Source organism: Mustela nivalis (assembly GCF_964662115.1).
Source record: "Mustela nivalis genome assembly, chromosome: 7".
Lineage (NCBI taxonomy): Eukaryota > Metazoa > Chordata > Mammalia > Carnivora > Mustelidae > Mustela > Mustela nivalis.
Window position 1 is genome coordinate 106,813,812 of NC_139026.1, and position 20,479 is coordinate 106,834,290.

Consider the following 20,479-nt stretch of genomic DNA (forward strand, 5'->3'; position numbering starts at 1 on the left):
GCATCAGGAGTGGTGTCCCTGCCACCACAGAGCCATCTCTGGACAGGGGTCCAGCAGGCTATCTGCTTGACCTCAAGAAATGGAAATAAACTCAGGGAAGGGATAAGGGGGAGCGATGGGCTACGAGCTATAGGGCTAGATCCTAGGTTTTACAAGAAGAACTTTTTCCAGAGCACCCCTAGGACCCTTCCTCGTCGCCTACAGCAGGGCAGGCCCCAGGAGAGGCATCATCCTGGAGAGAGTAGAGGCAGGCCCAGGTGCGATGGCTCCATTCCCAGCTTCTAGTCACAGCACGGTCCTCAAGCAGGCTCCTGCTCAGCCCTCCCACTGTTACCATACTGCCCCATTACTGTGAGGGAGGCTGAGTCTCACCCACCCTTCAAGGGCCAGGTAAAACCTCCCTTCTCCCTCCTGACTACCAGGAAGGCCATCTCATCTGCTGCCCCTCTAAGAAGGGCAATAGCTGAAATTGACCCAAATTGGGGGGGTCTCCGCTTTTCCCCAAGATGGGGGGTACCAGCCCTGCTCTAGATTGTGGGGACCAGCAGATTGTGGTCTTGGTGGTCAAGAGACACCAGTTCTGGAAAAAACCCTTATAGGAGGGGTTAGAGAAGTCTTTTGCCCCTCTGTCCACAAGTAAAAGAGGATCACTGTCACCAAGGCTCCAAAAAGTGAATAATCATATCCTCAGATTCTTGTAGAACCCACTCACCCCTGCCACATGCAAGCTCCCTCGCCCCCGACGATGTGCTCCCACCTCCCGGGAGGATTTCGCAGGCGTGATCAATAGGAACATCTTCCCAAGGGCAGGACTCGGATCTTGATAGACTCGTTGGACAGAAATGTGTTTAGGACCTCCTGGGAGCCAAGCACTCCTCCAGATGGCAACAGGACAGAGACTCAGGAGATGTGACCCCAGCCCACAGGGAGACTGAGAATTAAGTAAAATGAGTGAAAATACTGACTAAACAATGGTACATCTGGCTCAGGAATCCCATGTAGTTGTCTCAAAAAAAAAAAATAAAAAATACTAGCTACACCTGTGAGGCTGTGCAAGGCTCTCCAGGGTATATTGTTAAATAAAGACAAGGAGGCAGAGGGCTGTGCGTTTCATATGAACCAACCGGTGTTTTAAAAAAGGTGTAGTTGAAGGTGCCTCGTTAGCGCAGTAGGTAGCACGTCAGTCTCATAAAAAAGGTGTAGTTGGGATGTGCTACTGTACTTACCTAAGATGCCACCAAAGGGTTCACAGAACTCTATGTACTATTTTTGCAACTTTATATGAGAAGTATTTCAAATAAAAAGCCAAAAATACAAAGGTGTATATAGGTATGCATGTGCTTCTCCACTGAAATGTTTGGGAAGGATACAAAAGAAATCATTAACATATGTCTCTGAGCCAGAGTTGAGATGCAATGGAAAAATAACTTTTTCCTTGATTTTTTACTTTTTTTTTTTTTTTTTTTTTTTTTACAGCGCCATGACTGACTGACATAAGCACAGGATATTAGGGCGCCCCAAGGAGGATGCCTAACCTTGACCAGGAGTGGAGGAGGGCGTCCATTAACAGCTGAGGTGGGAGATGAGACCTGTGCTGGAGTTGGCCAGACGAGGGGTGGGATGGAAGAGGTGTTTGGGGCCAAACTGTGTCCCCCACAATTCATGAGCTGTGGCCCTAAGCCCCTGTCCCTCAGAATATGACTGTATTTGGAGATAGGGCCTTTAAAGAGACTATTAAAATAAGACCTTTGGGTGGGCCCTAATCCAGTATGACTGGTGTCCTTCTAGAAAGAGGGGATGAGGGCAGCAGCAGAGGAAAGGCCTTGTGAGGACGCAGAGAAGAGGAGGCCACCTACAGACCAAGGAGAGAGTCTCAGGAGAGACCAAACCTGCCCATACCTTGAACCTCCAGAACTGTGAGAAGTAAATGTCTGTAGTTTAAGCCACCAGTCTGTAGTACTTCGTTATAGCAGCCCTACCAGACAAATATGGGAGGAAGGAGATGACAAGAGTCTCTGACAAGATCTTCCTGTCCCTATGACACACCTAGAACAGGGGTTGGCATGGGCAGAGACCATGGCCTAGAGACTTAAGAAGCCTTGCTAAGCTCGGGGACTGCAAGGTGCTCAGTGTGACTGGGCTGTGTGTGCAGTGAAGGGACAAGGGAGGAAGGCAAAGCAAAGGAGGGGCAGTGAGAAATGAGGTGACAGAAGTGGGCTAGGGCTGGGACATGGAACCCCCATTTACCAGGCTAAGAAATTTGGGCTCATCTGCTGCAGGAAATGAAACACCTCTGAAGCTGGGCCGGGGGGAGAGCACAGATGGTCTTTGGGGAACAGTGTCAGGAGCTTAATGAAGGAAGGATTGGGGGAGAAGCAGCAAAGAGGAAGGAGACAGGGAGACATGGTCTTCCTAGGTCTGCAGCCTAGGGAGACCCGTTGAATCCTGTGGGAGGGCGAGGCAGTGAAGACAGGGAAACCTTACTCCACTCTGTATCCTTGCCCCTTGCACGGAATATGCTTACTAGATGTTCAGTGAACAAATGTGCCTTCAAAATGGGGCCGTCCGCCTCTGCCTCTCCCTGCCCAACACGCACTCTCGGCTCTGGTCTTACCATACTCACTACCATCTACCTTCTCCTTTGGCAGCCAAAAGCCTGGGGAAGTGCTGGAGAAGGCTTACGAGATGCCAAGCAAGGGCCCCCCGCTCTGGCCCCAGGTCCTGCCCCCACGACTAGGCCAGCCTCTGCTACTTCTGCAAAGCCTCCACATGGAGGCAGAGGAGGGTCTGGAGTGAGTGCCCACAAAAGGCTCACCTGTGGAAAACCCCATTTTCTTGTGGCACTTGGTAAATTCAATATTAAAATAGGTGACCAGGGCGTGGACGTAGTCATTTCGCTGTATCTGCAGGCAGAAGGCAGATGTGAACGACAGCTCTTCCGTCTTCACCGTATAAATGTCCACTTCCTGCAGCCCGGAGGAAAGAGAATGCCAACACTTAGCGCCGCCACCAGGTCTGGGTCCTGGTCAGCAGCTTCTTTCCCTTGGAAGACCACCCACAGTAGACTCTCTCGGGGTCGGGGGGGATCATTGCCCTCGGGGTGGCTCCCCAGTCCACCCACCGCCCTCCCAGTGACCCCCTCCATCCTTTCTACGGTGGGGTATGCTCAGGAAATGGTGCAAACACATTTGAATGTGAGGGGAACAGAATAAGGAAGGTCAGCCTTCTGGGAATGGGAGGGGAGGAGAGGGAAGGAGAGGGGAGAGGGGGATGAATGAGACAGAGCTTTCCCAAACCTAACTGAGTGGCCTCAGAGCAGTCTAGCTCAGCATCGCTCCCTCATCTAGAGGTTCTCAGAGTGTGGCCCCAAATGAAGGGCATTAGCATCCCCTGGATACAAATTCTGAGTGGGGGTGGGGTGGGGATGGCAGCTCAGACCTCTGGGATCAACACAGAGATTGATTGGTGCTTTTCCAAGCCCTCCCAGGGATTTGGGTGAACCAGATTAGTCGTTTCCCCATTTTTTGATATTCAAGTTCTGAGCAACAGGAGACACTAAGTATTATCTTGGGAGTGAAGGTAGGAGCCCAACTACAGTCACAGGCTGAACTGAGGAAAGTTCTGCCGACCATCTACACCAAGCCTGGATGAAAGAAAGAGGCGGGGAGGGAGGAGAGAGGGAGGAGAGACAGGGAGAGAGAAAAGGAAGGAAGGAAGGAAGAGAGGGGAGGGGAGAGGGAGAGAGGTGGAGGGAAAGGAGATGAAGGGGGAAAAAGAGAAAGGAAGAAAGAAAAAAGGGAGAGAAATAAGTAAGAATTTTTCAGTTCTGACTGGGGAATGGAAAACACCAAGGACTAATAATTTTAACAATTTCAGTTGAGAAGTAGCTGAAAATCAATGTTGCGTGGGGAGCAAGTATAATGAAAGACAGTTTGCAATGTGCTGTTCTTTTCTGTGTGAAGGATGCTGACCTGCTGTTTGCTGGCTCTGGTGAGACAGGGCAAACCTTCCAAGAGCCTTAGAGGCATCCAGACAGCTTTCCGTGAGGTCTAAGGAAGCTTCCCATAGCTGGGTTTGTGGTCCTTGCTACACAAGGAAGACTGTAAGAACCAGACAGAAACTCTTGTGCTTGGACTGGTTCCAAGGGGGTTCTCCTGAGACCCAGATGATGGAATGTGTTGGGGATAATTAGGAGAAGGGTCTGAAGGTGGGGAAACTAGAGCAGGGAAGACACAGAATGATGTCACAGAAATGGCTTTTATCTCTGCATATTTCTAGAACAAATAAAGGAAGAGCAGACGCAAAGCATTCCAAGGACTTGAAAGAGACAGAGGAAGAAGTTTGGTCAAGGAGGCAAGTCTGATCAGAGCCCTGTTCTAGTGTGGAGCCATCATGTCTTCCGGGGGAAGCTGCAGATCTGATGTGTTGGTTGGGAACAGGGTAGAAGTGCAGATGTAGGGAAATGGGGAGCCTCTTGGTGATGTCACCTCAGATGCAAGTTTACTGTGCTTCTAGAACCAAGGATGAGAAACAAGAATCAGGGGAATGGGAAGCCATGGGTCAAGCATGCAGAATTTGATGGGATTAGAAAACCATCAGTGCAAGAGCCCCTTTGGTAGCCTCCCTGGGGAGTGGCCATCTGGTGCTGGCTTGAACACCTTTGTGGGATTGATGTGCTCACTACCTGTCAGGCAGCTGATTCCATTTCCTGACATCTCCAATGGACAGCTCCCTCTTCAAAATGAGTGAGGAGAGACCCACTAGTCTCTGTAACTTCCACCCATGGCTAATGCCTCTTCCACCTCACAGGGGCCCCCTAAACCTTTTCTTCTCCAACATAAACTGTCTGTTTTCTCATTCACTTCTCATAAGTCGTGATTTCTGACTCCACCACCCTCCTTATTTGGGACATACTTCTAGCAGCAGCTTCTGATCTCAAAAAGCACAGTGCTGGCTCAGACAGCACAAAGTCAGCCAAGCCCTCCCTTCACCACATTCTCACTCATGCTCCTTTTTCCTTTTGTCCTGGACACTGAGTGTAGGGTCCTCCATTCTATGACATCCTGCTACGTTTGGTTCATGGCACCTGCCAGCGTATATGACGTTCATTAGCCCTCTGGCCACAGGCTGCCCATGGTTCCTTCAGGTCTACAAGTCAGAGGCAGATGTGGTTAACCATATATGTTAATGGCATCGGCATAGCCCACAAGGCTTCTGGTGCCTACACTCACCGACTACCATCTCCTTCTTCGCCAGGGCCAGACGACCAGGCTCCAGGCTCTTTCCAAGGTCCTCATTTTCTTTTTCTCTTGGTCCCTCTGCTTTCAACCTCACCTGATCTTTCCACGGTACATCTGGCTTGTCTCAGCAGCCTGCTCCCTGCCCCCACCCACATCAGACTGGAGTTCAGGGCAGAGACTGCCCGTGATGGGTCTGTGTATTCCCGCTGTGTAACCTAGTACTTGACAGTCCTCTGTCTTCTCCCTACAGGCTTCCCTGCTCGACAGAGCTCCTTCCCCCAACCCCAGGTCTCTTCTCCAAACCAACCCCCTAATCCCTCAGATCCATTCAGACTGCACTGCTCTCTGAATCCAAAACCTTACATGACTCCATATGGCTTACCTACAGATCGTGGACCTGTTGGCCTGAACACAGACAGTGAGCCCCAAAGGTAGGCTCTGGGACACATCTGGACATGGCTCCTTTCTCTGGGCAGCCCCCTCACTTCTTCACAACATTCAGGGCATGCGCTCACACACACACCATCCCCCTGAATCAGGAGTGCCACCTCCCTAGAGTCCTGCTCCCAGACGTGTGTATCAACCACTGTCAGCTATCGACTCCTCTGTTAGCTGACAGGGTTCACTATGTCCTACAGACATTTGCATCTTAATAGGGGTCCCCAAAGGAGCAAAAGGTTTCGAGACAGACGTGATGAAGCTATACATTAGAATGGTGACAATGGAGGGGTGCCCAGCTGGCTCAGTCAGTAGAGCGTGCAACTCTTGGGTTGTGAGTTCGAGCCCCACACTGGGCATAGAGCTCACTAAAATGACATGACATGACATGACATAAAATGGTGACAGTGGAGGCGGTTGATTTTTGGCAATAGGGGTAGAGCCATCTGCGAAGGTGGCCCGCTGTGGCTGGGCTTCGGAGACACAGAGGCCCTCAAAGCTCGCACCCACCCTCCTGTCAGACCCAAAGCCTACAAAGCCAAACCCTTTACTGTGGCTCCCTAGGGCCCAGAGCCCTGCACTGGAAGGATTTTGTCTTCCTGCTCCAACAGCGTCTCTGACACCGCAGAGGGCACCTCCCTCCCTCCACCCCCCCCCCCCCCCCCCGCCGACTCGGCCTCAGGGAAGCCCCAGGAAGCGGAGGGTTCTGGAAACATCAACTGCTCAGAAAAGCCCTGGCCTCCATTATCCCCACCACTAAATAACGTTACAAATGGATGTCTCAGAGCAGAAGTCTGGTCAAAACAGAGTCTTAATTATAATAAAGTGTCACACTTTGCAACGTTAATAGCGACGAAAGTAGCAATTAAGTGTGTGAAGAAGGGCAAGTGTTTTCCCAACAGGCTTGGCAAAATGTTGCTTAGCACATCCCCAGGCAAGCTGATGGAGGGGCTCTCCTGGTTATAGAAGCATGCACAGACAGTCCTTACCCTTCCCGGGGAAGAGAGAAAGAAGGGGTGTGGGCAAAGAGGGGGGGCAGGACCTCAGCTTTGAGTTCCCATCCTGACACAAACTCGTAGGCCCGGAGGAGTTTACAGGAGTGTGTGTGCCCATCTGAGTCCCCTTCCCCAAGTTCTGTTGCATTACCCCTGGCTGCACTCAGGTATAACCAAGGGAAAAAACCTTGGTGGGAGTGGGTAGGCCAGAGTGGCCTTGTGGTGGGGGAGAAGCAGGCCAGCCCACCATGCAACCTGCAGTAGACCCAGGCAAGCACAGTGGCCACACCTACCATCAAAGGTGGAAAGCTCCCTGAGGCCCCTGCACATTGAAACAGTCATGCCTTCGGCCAAGGCCATGGTGCACAGATGCCTAACAGTTCCATAAAACTGCCCCATGTCATTTGGGCAAATTCAGTTGCACCAGTTTGGGGATCTACTTCCCTGTTTCTTGTTTGGGGAAGGGAGAGGGAGAGGCTTTAGGGACCATAGGCTGGTAGGAGAAAAACTTAAAGGACACATTTGCTTGCTTGCCGCTGATCCTGCCTGGACTTGGAATGGGCTGAGTTAAGAAGTAGTGAGAACCCTGTCAACAGAGAGCCGAAGACATAGACTTCCAGCTATACCTCTTAGGCAGAATGTCATAAGAAAGAGGCATCAACTGATGAGCTATGTGAGGCTCAGCTGGTTTTATTAGTCCTCGGAGGTCCCTTCTAAATGCCACAGGGACACTCGGGACCAAGAGTTGAGTTTCTTCTTAGGAGGACTGTGCCCACCGACAAAGGACAGCTGTGAACCTGGCAGAGCCGCAGTTTACATCATAACTTCAGGAACCTCATCCCCAGGGGAACTGGACTCTTCCCCTTTATCCACTGCAGATGCTGCCGGGCTCCAGCCCAATACTCCCCACAAAGAAGTGACACGTCCAGGACCAGAGCCTGCAAGTCTGTTTCATTAAGATGGCGGCTGGGTGGGCCAATGAACACTTACAGAATGAACCCAGATTTTTACATTAAAAAGTTAGCTTCAACCATATGAAAGTGATGTCTTTCCAGATTTTAAAAGACCAAGTATTAGTAGTCTATATGGTTTAACATAATATATTTGTGTCTATAGATGTAAATTCGCAGGAAAGGGCTGAAAAGAGCAAGCCAACATGTGAACAGTGTTACCTCCAGGAAAAGCGTGTGTGGTGTTGAGAGGGAGGGAAGGTCAAGGGGAGCTTTTGTTTTCACTCTATCAAATTTGATAAGTTTGAATATTTATTAATAAGAATACGCGGAGGATCATTGTGCCAAGGATGATGGCCAGCTGTTCTTCATTTGCACAGAAGAACGTCTTGTCAAGAAAGCTGTTACAGCATGTGCAAACAAGACCACTCTTGGGAAGGGGGTTGAGGAGCTCTGTCTGGCCAGGTCAGATGTGCCCTTGGAGGGGGGAGTATAATGCCAATTACAGAGTCGTTGGAGGGATTGGATTGCTTCCCCAAGAGGGCCATCCACCTCTGAATGGAGGAGCTTGCCCAAACCTGAGCATACCCTCCTGCCTTTCCACTGATGCCCCCTCCCCCAGGCCCTTCCCCCTGAATCACCGAGGGATGTGACCCGACTCCCTCCCTTCAGCTGTGCCCCCGTGGAGTCCAGTGGCTCTCTCTGTGGCTCTGCCTTGTGCGAGCATCTTCTTTTGACGGGCAGTCACCTTGGGGTGCCAGGGGATCTGGCCAAGTTGGCCTTGCCTCGCCAGGCCGGGGTACTCCAGGCCCATGGCTTTCCAGGGTGGCACAGCTGGGTTGCCAGCATGCTTGGGCCCGAGCAGGAGGAGTCTACAGACCTTTATTAAACAGGCATTGGTCACCACTTGCTTTGGATCCACGATGTCCACCAGGGGCTCCTTCATGGCAACATCTCGGATACAGGTCATATCAAAGCCATAGACATTCTCCCACCCTGCAAAAACAGAGTGAGCCATGAGGGCCAGCAGCAGGACCCCCGGAAGTCTTCCCAGCCTTCCCGAGTGTAGAGCACAGTATCCCCAAGGGAGGGGAAGGGGCAGCCCATGTTCCCCTGAAATCAGAATAGAAGAATTGCTCATCAAGTGGAGAGCTTGGCAGGATGTACAGATCCCACTTGATGGTTAGGAAAACTAAAACTCAGAGAGGCTGAAAAACTTCTCTAAGGTCACACAGCTAGAATGCCACAGGATCAAGACTGGAATCCAGGTTGCCTGCCTCTTCCTCATCTATTTTCCCTCTCTCTGAGCCAGCAGCATCACCTACAAACTCTTATCTGGCACCCACATTTCTATCTTGGTGCCTTTGCTCAGCCATTCTGCACACTTAGAAGATCCATCTCTCTCCCTTCTCCTGTCTCCACCCACTGAATCTTCAACAACGCAAAGAGACACATGGGCTCTTAAAATGATATAGACTAGTTTGAATCCCAGCACCAGCACTTACTGACTAGGCCCTTGTGCTAATTCCCTAACCTCTCTGAACCTCTGTTTTGTCAACTGGAAAATGAGGGGGGAGGTTGAATCATGAGTCTGTCTTTCTCACATGCCATGATGTACTCACTAAGAATCCATCCCATAAGAAATATCCCCCAGGTAGTGCACAACCAACCCAGTGGTGCTCATTGGCCCCTTACAGCTGCTCATAAGATGCTCTGAGAGGGAGAAAGATGTAGGATGCAAGGGTGGTGAGTGAAGGAATGCACATCTGATGGCCTAAGACCATCCTTAATTGGTGGCAATCATTGCTACCATTGACTGACCACCTAGCTCAAGCCAGACTCTTCATTTAATCTATCCAGCAACCTTCAGGGGATACTTCCATTGACAGTCAATGAAATAGGTTGGGGGAAGTTGGCATCTGGCCCACATACAATATCTGGGTCCAGATCCTGCATTAGGGAGATGGAGGAGCTAGAGCTCACTCCAGCTTGTCCCCTGATCCTTCAGCTGCACTGACCCAGTTGTGACAGCAACCAGGAATGCAATTTCCTCTCCCAGTACTGCAGAGGGTGTGGCCTAAGCAGCAGCTTTAGTTACTGAGCAGCTGAATCTCATTTGTCTGTTTATGCAGATGGGTCTAGAAATGCATCGAAGGAGAGATGCTTTTCTCTAAAATCTTATAGGATTAAATTTCCTTTTAAAATTTACATCAAGCAAACAGTACCTTCGGGAACTATGTTTCTGTATGTTTAAGAGAGGGGGTGTGTGAGGAAGGAGGTCGGAACAGTCAGTGAAAGCTGTGCTTCTTTGACTCCTTTCTAAAGCACACAAAGACCTTCCTCGGGGAGAAGAGGCAGAGAAAATAATCATCTCCCAGAGGGTGAGCACTTTCGAAATTCTGGCTTGAGGATAAGATGCCAGTCATATCCATTAAATCACATGAGGTTGGTGCCAAATTCCCAGTTGAAACCTACGTTTGGAGAAGGAAGCTGCTCAGTTGGCAATGGGACGTGTTTCAGGGAAGACCCCCTTCTAGAGTCTAGAAGTCCCTGGATAAAATATATACACTAAATACACTGTCTTCATTTAAAATCTTTCCTTAAGACACCTGCTGCTGCCATGTTCCTGCTCCTTCTCTCTCTCAGCCCTGCCTTAAGTTGAAGCTCAGGGCACGTGTTGGGCAAATATAGAAGAGAGTCTATGTGCATGATGTTTAAAGACCTGGACTTCACACTTCAACTCTGGGCTCTGCCATTTATTTGTTATGTAATATTAGCAAAAATTTAGCTCTCAAAGAGTTGGTCTCTTCTTTAAAATAGAGATGATGATAACCACAGCTACTCTATTAGGTTGTCATGAGGGTTAAATGTGATAATATAAGTAGAGTATGTAAGGAGATGCCTGGAACATAGAGCAGCTGATACACAGTGGTTGTTATCATTATGTGATTTGAGCTCTGGCTTTGTCACCATCTGAGCTGTGTTACTGTGGACAGATCAAGCCTCTTCTCCAGGCTTGCATGTAAAGTAAGGAGTTGGGTTCAGTGGTTCTGTGCTCCAGAATCATCTGGAATGCTTTTTTAAAAATACAAATTCCTGGGCCCATACCAGACCTCCTGAATCAGAATCTCCAGATTTGGGATCCAGGAAGGTGGAATTTTACAGATCTATATAAGTAGGGGCGTCTGGGTGACTCAGTCAGTCAATAGTCCGACTCTTGATTTCAACCCAGGTCACAATCTCAGGGTCATGAGATTAGCCCTATATCAGGCTCTGTGCTCAGTAGGGCGTCTACTTGAGATCCCCCCCTTCCCTCCCCTTCTGGTCCTCTTCCTACCACATACACATACTCTCTTTCTCACACTCTCTCTCTTTGTAAAAGAAAGATAGAAAGAAAGAAAATTCCCTTAAAGTCAAGAAATGATGAGCTTAATATCCCCTGCTTTTGTGAAGCCTTTCCTAACTATTCCCAACTATAGGATTACTTCTTCTATATCCTCAACACCTATAGCCAGTATCTAACACAATATAAGCACACAGATAATGCTTTTTTAATTGAAATTCATTACCAAATATTTAATGCTCTACACTGCTTTGCAATGCCCAGTATTTTAGTTACATTTTCAGAGGTTAATTCACGTTTTTCTTCCCAGCTAGACCACCCTGCCTTTAGTTATTCAAGAAAAAGTTTGCCCAGGACATTACATTTGTTTTCTCTTTTTTATGCTAACCATTTATTTCCCACTAGCTCCTTTAGTAGAAGTGGAGCAGGGATGGGAGACAACACTAATCCAACAGATTTTTTTTGTTGTTGCAACTCTGTCTTCCTTATTGACTGAGTGAATGTGGAGTGAGGGCCATTGGCTGCCAAGAAATATTGTTATTAATCTTCTTATTTGAATTTAAACAATAACATCAGAAGGATCTATGATTTTGTTTATGGATTAAAAACAAACTCTCAGAAAGGACTGCAATGTAGCACAATGAATGTAACTAAAGCAACAGCCAAGCCCCAACCTATCATTATGACAGACTAAATTGACTCAAATCCCCACTCTAACAGCCTGGCAGAGAAAACACATACTCTTTTCTGGGTATAACTATTGTGCATCTGTCTCTACTATTCTTTTACTGACATTGCCCAGCATTAAGAAAAAAATTACAAGATGGATGAAAAAGCTAAAAAAACATGAGCCATGATCAGAAGAAAATATAATCAATAGAAGCAGACTTAGAGATAGCCCAGGTGTTGGAATTATCCAATAGAGACTTTAAAGTACCTATAATAAAGAAGGTAAAGAAACCAATGGAAAAACATGCATGAACAGATGGAGAATTTCACTGGTGAGATGGAAATTATAAAATAAGCCAATGGAAATGCTTGATGAAAATCACAGTATCAGGGGTGTCTGGGTGCCTCAGCATCTGCCTTCAGCTCAGGTTGTGATCCCAGAGTCCCAGGATCAAGCCCCGCATCGGGCTCCCAGCTCAGTGGGGAGCCTGCTTCTCCCTCTTCCTCTCCCACTCCCACTGCTTGTGTTCCCTCTTTTGCTGTGTTTCTCTCTGTCAAATGAATAAATAAAGCCTTTAAAAAAAGAAAAGAAAAGAAAATCACAATATCAGGGTGAAGAATCCTTTCAATGTGCTTATTAAAAGAATGCATATATCAGAGGAAGTAGTGAATAACTTCAAAATAGGTCAAAAAAAGATTATCCAAACTTATACACAGAAAGAGAAAAAATACAGTACCCAAGATCCATGGGACAATATCAATAAGTATCTAACATATGTGTAATTGGAGTCCCTGAAGGAGAAGAGAAAGAGAATCAAGCAGGAAAAAAGTATTCTGAGAGATAATGGCTGAAAATTTTCCTGAATCAATGAAATCATCAACTTAGAGATCCAAGACCCCAAGCGGGATAAATACAAAGAAAAATACAGCGTAGACATGTCAGCATCAATATGATGAATATCAAAATGAAGAGAAAAATCTCAAAAGCAGTTACAGAAAAAGAAATATGAAGTACTGGGGAACCAACTTGACGTTTCACTGGAGAGAGCTGGAGCTGCATCCTCCTCCCCCACCCTGGCCCCACAGTTTCAGTTTCTCCACTAGGTAAAGGGCACTGCCTCTGGATGGGTTAACAGGAAATAGAGCAAGTTCTGCGAGGCACTTCTTACAGTTTCTCCTCTGGATAAAAGGGAAGGTGTTTATAATAGTTTCATACATTTTAGTCTCTCAGGCACAGGCAACTCCTTGTATAAAATAGGGGAGAGAGGCACCAGGATGGCTCAGTTGGTTAAGCATCTGCCTTTGGCTCAGATCATGATCCCAGGATCCTGGAATCGAGTCATGCATCAGGCTCCTTGTTCAGTGGACAGTCTGTTTCCTCTCTCTCTCTCTTTGCATCTCCCTCCCACCCCCAGCTTGTGCTCTCTCTCTCTCTCTCACTCACTCTCTCTCTATCACATAAATAAATACAATCTTTTTTAAAAAGTAAATTAAAATAGGAGAGAGCCAGAGACTAGAACTCTGGGTGTTAGGGATAAAGGTAGGAAAGAACCATATGGAGAACAACGGAGCCCCCCAAGCGGTCCTGCCTTTGCACTCCCCACCCTGGGCTGCGCCACCACTGACACCACAGGAGGCCTTCCTTTTCATCTTCTCACTGATGTCCATACCCCTGACTTTCAGCAGGTTGGAGATTCGTGTATTAGGTCAGGTTCATGTATTGGATAGAACACCTACCACTTTTTTTTCCAGTTTTAAGATCCTATAAATCTCCTCCATAGTAGAAATTTTAAAAAAAGATTGCTTCTCTCTCTTGTGTTTAAACACTGTGCCTTGAACATTCCTCAACTGCTTATTTTTAACACCTTCATTTGTTTCTTCATTCATTCACTCAACAAAATGTGTTTTGTGAGCCTAGTACATGCCAGTCATTTGCCTCTCTTTTTCTGTGTTCTCTAGAAGTCGGTTAGCAAAATGAGGGCAACTTCTGTGTTTCACTCATTTTTGTGTTTCCATGTTGCATGTGGTTGAGAAAGAAAAGGCGAGAAGAAGGGGGAGGGGAGGGAAAAAAGGGGGGAAGGGGAGGAGAGGGAAGGGGGAGGTCATGGAAAGGAGGAGGGGGCAGGGAGGAAGCTGTTTTATAACAATTTACTTTAGGAAAGGGTCTGGGCTTGTCTCATTCTCCTGCCCCAGTTTAAGATTTTTCTTTTTTAGCCAGTTCTTGAATCAACTGAAATTTGCTTACAATTGTTCCCTTAGCAACCAGCATCCTTTATGCTTTACTTTGGTTTAAAACTCAGAGTAACCAAAATCTCTGTTTATTTGAAACAGATTTCTAAACAGGCTTGCTTCCTTTACTAAAAACAAAAACAGATCATTAAAAAATTTTTTAATGGAAAGCTTCACAGTTTTTCAAATAAATTTTAAATGTATGTTTGATTTTTATTTTTTAGGTCTGGGGTTTTGTGGGGTGGGTATGTGGTTTTGGATAGAAAACTCCAGAGGAAACACTTCACAAGAAAAGAGGATTTAAATTTTTTAAAGCTGATTTAATTTTTTCTTTCTTTCCCAGAACCTATCAAAATTGCAGTGGGCAGCGTAAGATTAAATCACACGTTCTCCAGTCCTGGACCAGCACGTGAGGAGCATCAACCACCCTCTTGCACCTGTCAGGGTCCATGCAGCCCTCTCCAGCTCCAGCTACCTTGCTACAAGGTGCATCTGCCACAGAGGCCTAGACATAATCCAGAGAAAGAAGAAGGGCTAGGCACATTGGCTTTTAGGAAATGAGGAAGGCCCTTAAAGAGCAGTGCCCAGGGTCAGGGCTCAATAAATATTTGTGCATAAGAATGAAGAATGAACCTGAAGGTTCTCTTCAAAACACGATTTTGTATAGTTGCACATCCAGAACTCTAAAAACAGCATTATAATGAAGCTTCAGGGCAAAATATGTCCTATTTATACATACATTTGATCAATGCTCACCATTGAGTTGTTTCTGCGATCTATCGTGAGAGCACATCTGTCCTAGATTCTGAACCACTGGAGGCCAACAAGCTTGGCAGTCAGGCTCACTTACCACTCAGAGCTACAAGCAGAAAGGGGCTTAGTGATGTGTTCAATGCCTCGGTCCAGTCTGATGCCATGTACCTCCAAGAGCTCTCACATCCTTTCATACACATTATCTCACTTGGTCCTCATGGCTAGTGTATAGGATTGGTGATATTACCAGTGAGGCCAAAGGAGTTAGGAAATTTCTTCCAAGTCATCCAGGTAGGATTTGAACCCAGGACTGGCAGACTTTGAAACGTGATCATCTAACATAGGCTGCTCTCCCTTCCACTGCTCATCAAATGTCAGAAATGACAACAGACTGGCTGAAGCCAAAGGGCACAGAGCTTTGCGTAACTGTCCCACTTCTGTCTTCTCCTGAACCTGACTCTGAATTTTGTGCTCTCATGTTCTATTTCCAGAAGAGTGTGAACACACACACCAGTGTACACATTCCATGGTGCAGTCTGACTGGGGAGTCATGAATGGTGCTAACAAGAATTAGATGGCAATTGGGTGACTCAATGGAGCAACGATTTGTCGAACTATCAAGTCTCAGCCTCTCGGGGCAGAAGGCGCTGACCAGGTGTTCAGTCTGTGAGGCCCCCTGCAGTGGTCTTGCCAAGGAGGGTTTGGTCACTGCAGGGACAGGAACCCCAAGTCTGCTAACTCCATTGCACTGTGTGGAGTTCCTGCTTTGGGCTGGACTATGCCTGTGCTTGCCTGTGTGTTCTTTGCTCCTTTGTCATGTTTTCTTCTGGCTGAGGAGACATGGCTGTTTCTAAGTGATGAAAACACATTTGGAATAAGCTTGAGGACCTAGCCTGTGTCACTGAGAAATGCTACCCTCTAAATTTAAAAGAACAAAGCATCCTTTTCAGACCAGACAAAACATTGGAAAGGGTTTTGTTTGTTTGGCTTTTTTCCCCCTAAAAGAACAAATTCTCAGCTGATAAAGCAGTATGAATATAGGTTTGGATGTGAGTCCCTGGCAACCCATGTGCACATGTGCAGAGTCTCCATCCCTCCCCACCCCATTTCCCCAAAAGCACCACAAAGAAGAATATATTTTTTACTTAATGTAAAGGAGAGTGACTATCATTCCAATAAATTCAAGTAGCATGCAAGCAGGATTTAGAATGGCAGAGCTGCCTAATGACCCACCATTTCTGACACCTGTGGTAGACTTTTGGGATAACCAAACCTCACAGGCTCCCAGCCCCCTGGCCTGATGATCCCTACAAAAATCAGCTTCTGCTGCTTCAACTCATTTTTCATTCACATTGCATTCATTCTCTCACCTCAGGATATGTCTCTTAAATCAACTGCGATGCTTATTTTCTCTCTGTAGCCCTCCCACCCTTGGGACCAGGGGAAAACACTTGGAGAGAAGAATCCAGAATAAGTCACAGGTAAATTCCTCCATAGGCATAGCAGCTGTATTCATGAGACAGGATGCTCATCTCAGGGCCACTGTAGTAGTACCTCCCACCCCAAATGTGAAAAAGAAAACAAAAAGCCATACAAAAACTTAAAAGGCAACTTACAGTGGATTTTGAAGTCCTTGTACTGTCTGTCTTCAATTGCTACCACGTACAAAGCTGCCCGGTCTGGAAACATAAGCCCTCCGGGTTTCTGTTGATGAATTGTGGGGAAATGGATCTCGTAATCTATTCACCTGACAAAGACATCACATTTTGAACTGCACATAGAGTCACCAGACAGGCACCCCCTTTGCCAGCATTTCTCATTCAGCAGACTGTCACCCTGGCCAGGGTTAGGGCTAGGATGGCAATGTTCAATTTTTATTTGGGAGAGGGGAGAATGTGAAGGACCTAGGTAGAGACCATAGGACAAATGAACTGGGGCAAAGGTAAGTTCAATGGGGAACAGTGAAAGGTGATAATGACCCTTTAGCTTGGATAAGCCAGAGACAGAAGCCTGCTCAGCTCTCTGGCAGAGAAACAAGTCCTAAGTACCTGTTGACCAGAATAGATTTTTGTCTTGACAACAGAAAATGGGTGTTGATTATAACCAAAGAGGCCCAGGTTAGACCTACAGAAAAATGTGGCAGACATGCTGGACCTGGGTGCCATCATTCTGTCCTCTGAAGCAGATCTGGTTTAAGGAAAGGGGTCTGGAGGGAGTGACCTTCCAGCCCAAGCCCTCTCTGGAGTCCTCGTGTTCTTCCTAGACTGTTGGCCAGGAGCAGAGCAGCAGGACAGCCAGCAGACCAACAAGGGCACAGCATGCAGGACACTTACCAGCCACTTGTCCCTGGCAAAGATGACCGTGTTGAGCATTGACTCATAGAACAGACAGTAGCCCATCCACTCGCTGATGATGATGTCTACCTTCTCCACAGGCAGCTCCACCTCTTCCACTTTACCCTTAAATATGGTGATGACTGGAAAATAGGAACCCCACGGCCACACTTTGCAGGGACCCTAGCCTGGAACCACGAGCACCCCACATCAGGGCCAGACCTACAGGTCTTAGCCCCGTTTTTTTGTTTGTTTGTTTGTTTCCTAGCCTTGCTCTGATCCTGCTTTTAGAATGCAACATACCTCATCCTTAACCAAGCTACTTATACACAGAGAACTGAAAACTACTTGCATGTTTTCTCCCTGAAATGTATGGGGCATTGACTATGTCCTGGCCCTGTGCCGAGCCTGTGATCCTTATCATGTCATCTTCCTAGTGACTCCATGAAGTAAGCACATTATTATTATTCTCCTTTAGAAGTGAGGCTTAGAGGGGTTCAACGGTGGATGCAGAAGTAGAGACCAAGTCTAATATGCTATGACTTTAACACCATGATCACAGTCTCCATCCCATTTTGGGCCACTATGATGGTTCAGATCCAAAGGGTAAGGATGATCATGTCCAGGGCTCACCTCCCAGTAGGTTTGGGAGAAAGGCAACTTGGGGTCTTGACAAGAGCATGGGCTCTGTAGTCAGGGGTTTAAGTCCTGATTTTCTCATTATTAACTATATGACTGCACAGGTTACTTGACCTAACTGAACTCTGATTCCCCAGAAAACAACCAAGTAAAGTAGTATCTACTTAGTGGGTAGTTGAACTGATATGATGAAATAGCAAATGTTAAGTGCCAGATTCAGAGCCAGGGCTCGAGGGAAGGTAGACAACACCTGACCTTTCTTCCCTTCCTGACCAGTGATGGAGAGGTGAAAGGCATAAGGCCAGGACCACTCTCCTGCTCTTACTGACCTCTGCTCATGAGTCACTTCCTAGACCTTCCGATCCCTCCAGGGCAGGAGAAGCATCTTAGCTGGGTTTCTGATCATCTGACACAGTCATACACATAATTTTGGAGGCTCTTTTTTGCATTTATTGCTCTGAAGATCATAGCAAATACTATCTTAGATGATGTTATGAAATCGACAGGTGATGTATTGGTTGGCTGAATTCATCCGAACATTTCTGCTGAAAGGATACACATAGTCATGCTCTGAATTCTCTTTCTGCACCATCTTCTGAAAAATCACACCGTGCCTGAGCTTTGCTGGGAAAATTGAACAATAGCTTGTACTCAGGAGTGAAAAAAAAAAAACAAAAAACAAAAACATGTATACACAAAGAGAACACATCTGTCCTGAATCTGAGCTTCACGAAAATGAATTTGGATTAGAGGCTCCTGGATGATAAAGGGCAAACAAAACAAAACAAAAGGGTTTTGTTTCATGTCCTCACATTGGATAATGCAGGTGAGGAAGTGCCCATTAGCTGTCTCTAATGATGATTTTGCTCTCCAGTACCGGCGTTTAATCAAGTCTTAATCAGGTAAGTCCTGCTCCATAAGCAGTCAGACACTTTGCAGACGCACTTTGGTTCTGATCACTCTAGAGTGAGGCCCAGACTTGTGTGGCAACTACTTGTTGAGTGGTAAGATCAGGAAGGCCTAGCCTTCTCCAAAATTTCAGAAGGGCTGGGAGGAGTAGGTGTCAAAACTCTGCTCCTCTGGGGGTACTCCACAACCCAAGAGCCGGAAGAAAGCGGGCAGGGCCCAGGATGACTCGAGAGGATTCACAAGGGGACAAAGTAAGAGATCTTTGAAAATGCAAAGAGAATGCCTAACTTATTTCTCATCCTGAGAAAGAGCTGACAGATACACGCCTGCCCCACCTGCCTCGTTATTTGAGTGCAAAGCCTGGTTCGTCTTACTTTTGCAAATCTTTGTTGTTGAAGAATAACTGACATATCATATTATATTAATTTCATGTGCACAACACGGTAATTTGACATTGCGTATGTAAATTGCAAACTGATCACCACGAAAAACCTCGTTACCATCCGTCACCATACAAACTTGGTACAAATTATTGACTTTATTTCTCATGTGGCACATTCCATCCCCATGACTTAGTTATTTTATAATTGGAAGTTTGTACCTCTTAAATGCCTTCACCCTTTCCCCACCACCCCCTACCCCTCCTCTGGCAACCAGCAGTCTGTTCTCTGTGTCTATGAGTCTGGGTTTGGTTTGGTTTTGTAGATTCTACTTCTTAATGAAATCATGCAGTCAGTATTTATTCTTCTTTCTCTGACTTCTTTCACTTATTGTGATGCCCTCAAGGTGGACTCCTTTTCTTTTCTCTTTGCACATTCTTTGAAGGCTCTTCCCTAATATCTGCTTCTGTGTATGGGGCTATAGGTCTTCTCCATCTCCTACGTTAGATCATGATTTCCATGTGGCTCAGGTAGGTGTGTTCTCCTGCCTGTGGGGCCCCACAACCTCCACTCTGGATGCCTAGTACATGGTTCACCGGGGATCGTTCCATGGACAGGACTCCAGTAGGACTGCAAGAAGTAGAGATGGGCAAGGACTTATAGTCTAGTCTGACAGATGGGTATGTACAGAATATTCCTGGAGTGTCCCCAGCGTAAGTGCATGTTGTCCCTGTCCTCTGCAGTAGGGCTCTCTCCACTCACTGCTCTATCTGGATCACTCTGGATGTGGTAGATGGCAGGCAGGTAGATAGATAAATGAGGGAGAGAAAGAGGGAGAGACACGGTGGGTCTTAGAAAGGCAGAAGGAGTCAATTAACCCTATTTTTAAAAATTAGTCTGTGCTTCACTTCGTTTAATGTCACCCTTCTGCATCCAAACATTTCTGAGAGCAGGTGTAGCCCCGGCTTGGCTTGGTGAGTAGATGAGCCCTTTGTGAAAGGAAAAAGGCAGGTCTCCCCTCAGTCCCTTCATCCCCTTGCTTGGGTGCTTCTCTACAATGCTCTGTTTTCACAACCTTCTGCCAGTGTCCGAGAGCCAGACAACTTCTGTTCTTATTCCAGGTGACAATAAACCTTCATCAAGCATTTCCTCCCCTTTGGGACCTCCATTTCCTTATTGTGGGGGAAAAAAAGGAAGGGGATTGAACCCAAACATCCCTAAGAGGTTGGATTGTGCCAAAATGCTTTGCTTCTTCAGACACATATTAAGCATGCAAAAGGCATTCTGCAAAGTTTACTGGGAGAAGTAGCTGACACGGATAAAGAAACAGGGCCTGCAATGTCCAGTTTGACTCCAATTTGCATCAGTTCCTTGAGGCTAATTTTTTTTTTTTTAAGAGGCTATGTTGTTTTTATGGACCCAAATATAATTGAATCATCAGGGATGGTCTTTCTGTTTTCTGCAGTCACACCAGCAACCATTTAAACTCCCAGATTCAATGTCCCAGTCTGCAAAATGCTACCTCCTGTGGTGGGCTGTATGGCAACTAAATGGGGGGCTACTGGTCAGTGCAATGCAGTGGGTTGGCTCCAAGAACTTTG

The 20,479-nt window shown here is 46.8% G+C and overlaps 1 protein-coding gene across 1 annotated transcript in view; it reads right to left on the minus strand.

Annotated features, from left to right (window-relative positions):
• PRMT8 (protein arginine methyltransferase 8) overlaps positions 1-20,479 on the minus strand; it is a 101,984-nt gene that overhangs the window by 7,410 nt on the left and 74,095 nt on the right. Inside the window, exons 5-8 of the mRNA XM_082738122.1 lie at positions 16,951-17,093; positions 16,234-16,321; positions 8,504-8,619; positions 2,816-2,966 (exon numbers count right to left, since the gene is read on the minus strand). Of these exons, the coding sequence (XP_082594248.1) occupies positions 2,816-2,966; positions 8,504-8,619; positions 16,234-16,321; positions 16,951-17,093 (498 nt within the window). The remainder of the gene's footprint in view (positions 1-2,815; positions 2,967-8,503; positions 8,620-16,233; positions 16,322-16,950; positions 17,094-20,479) is intronic.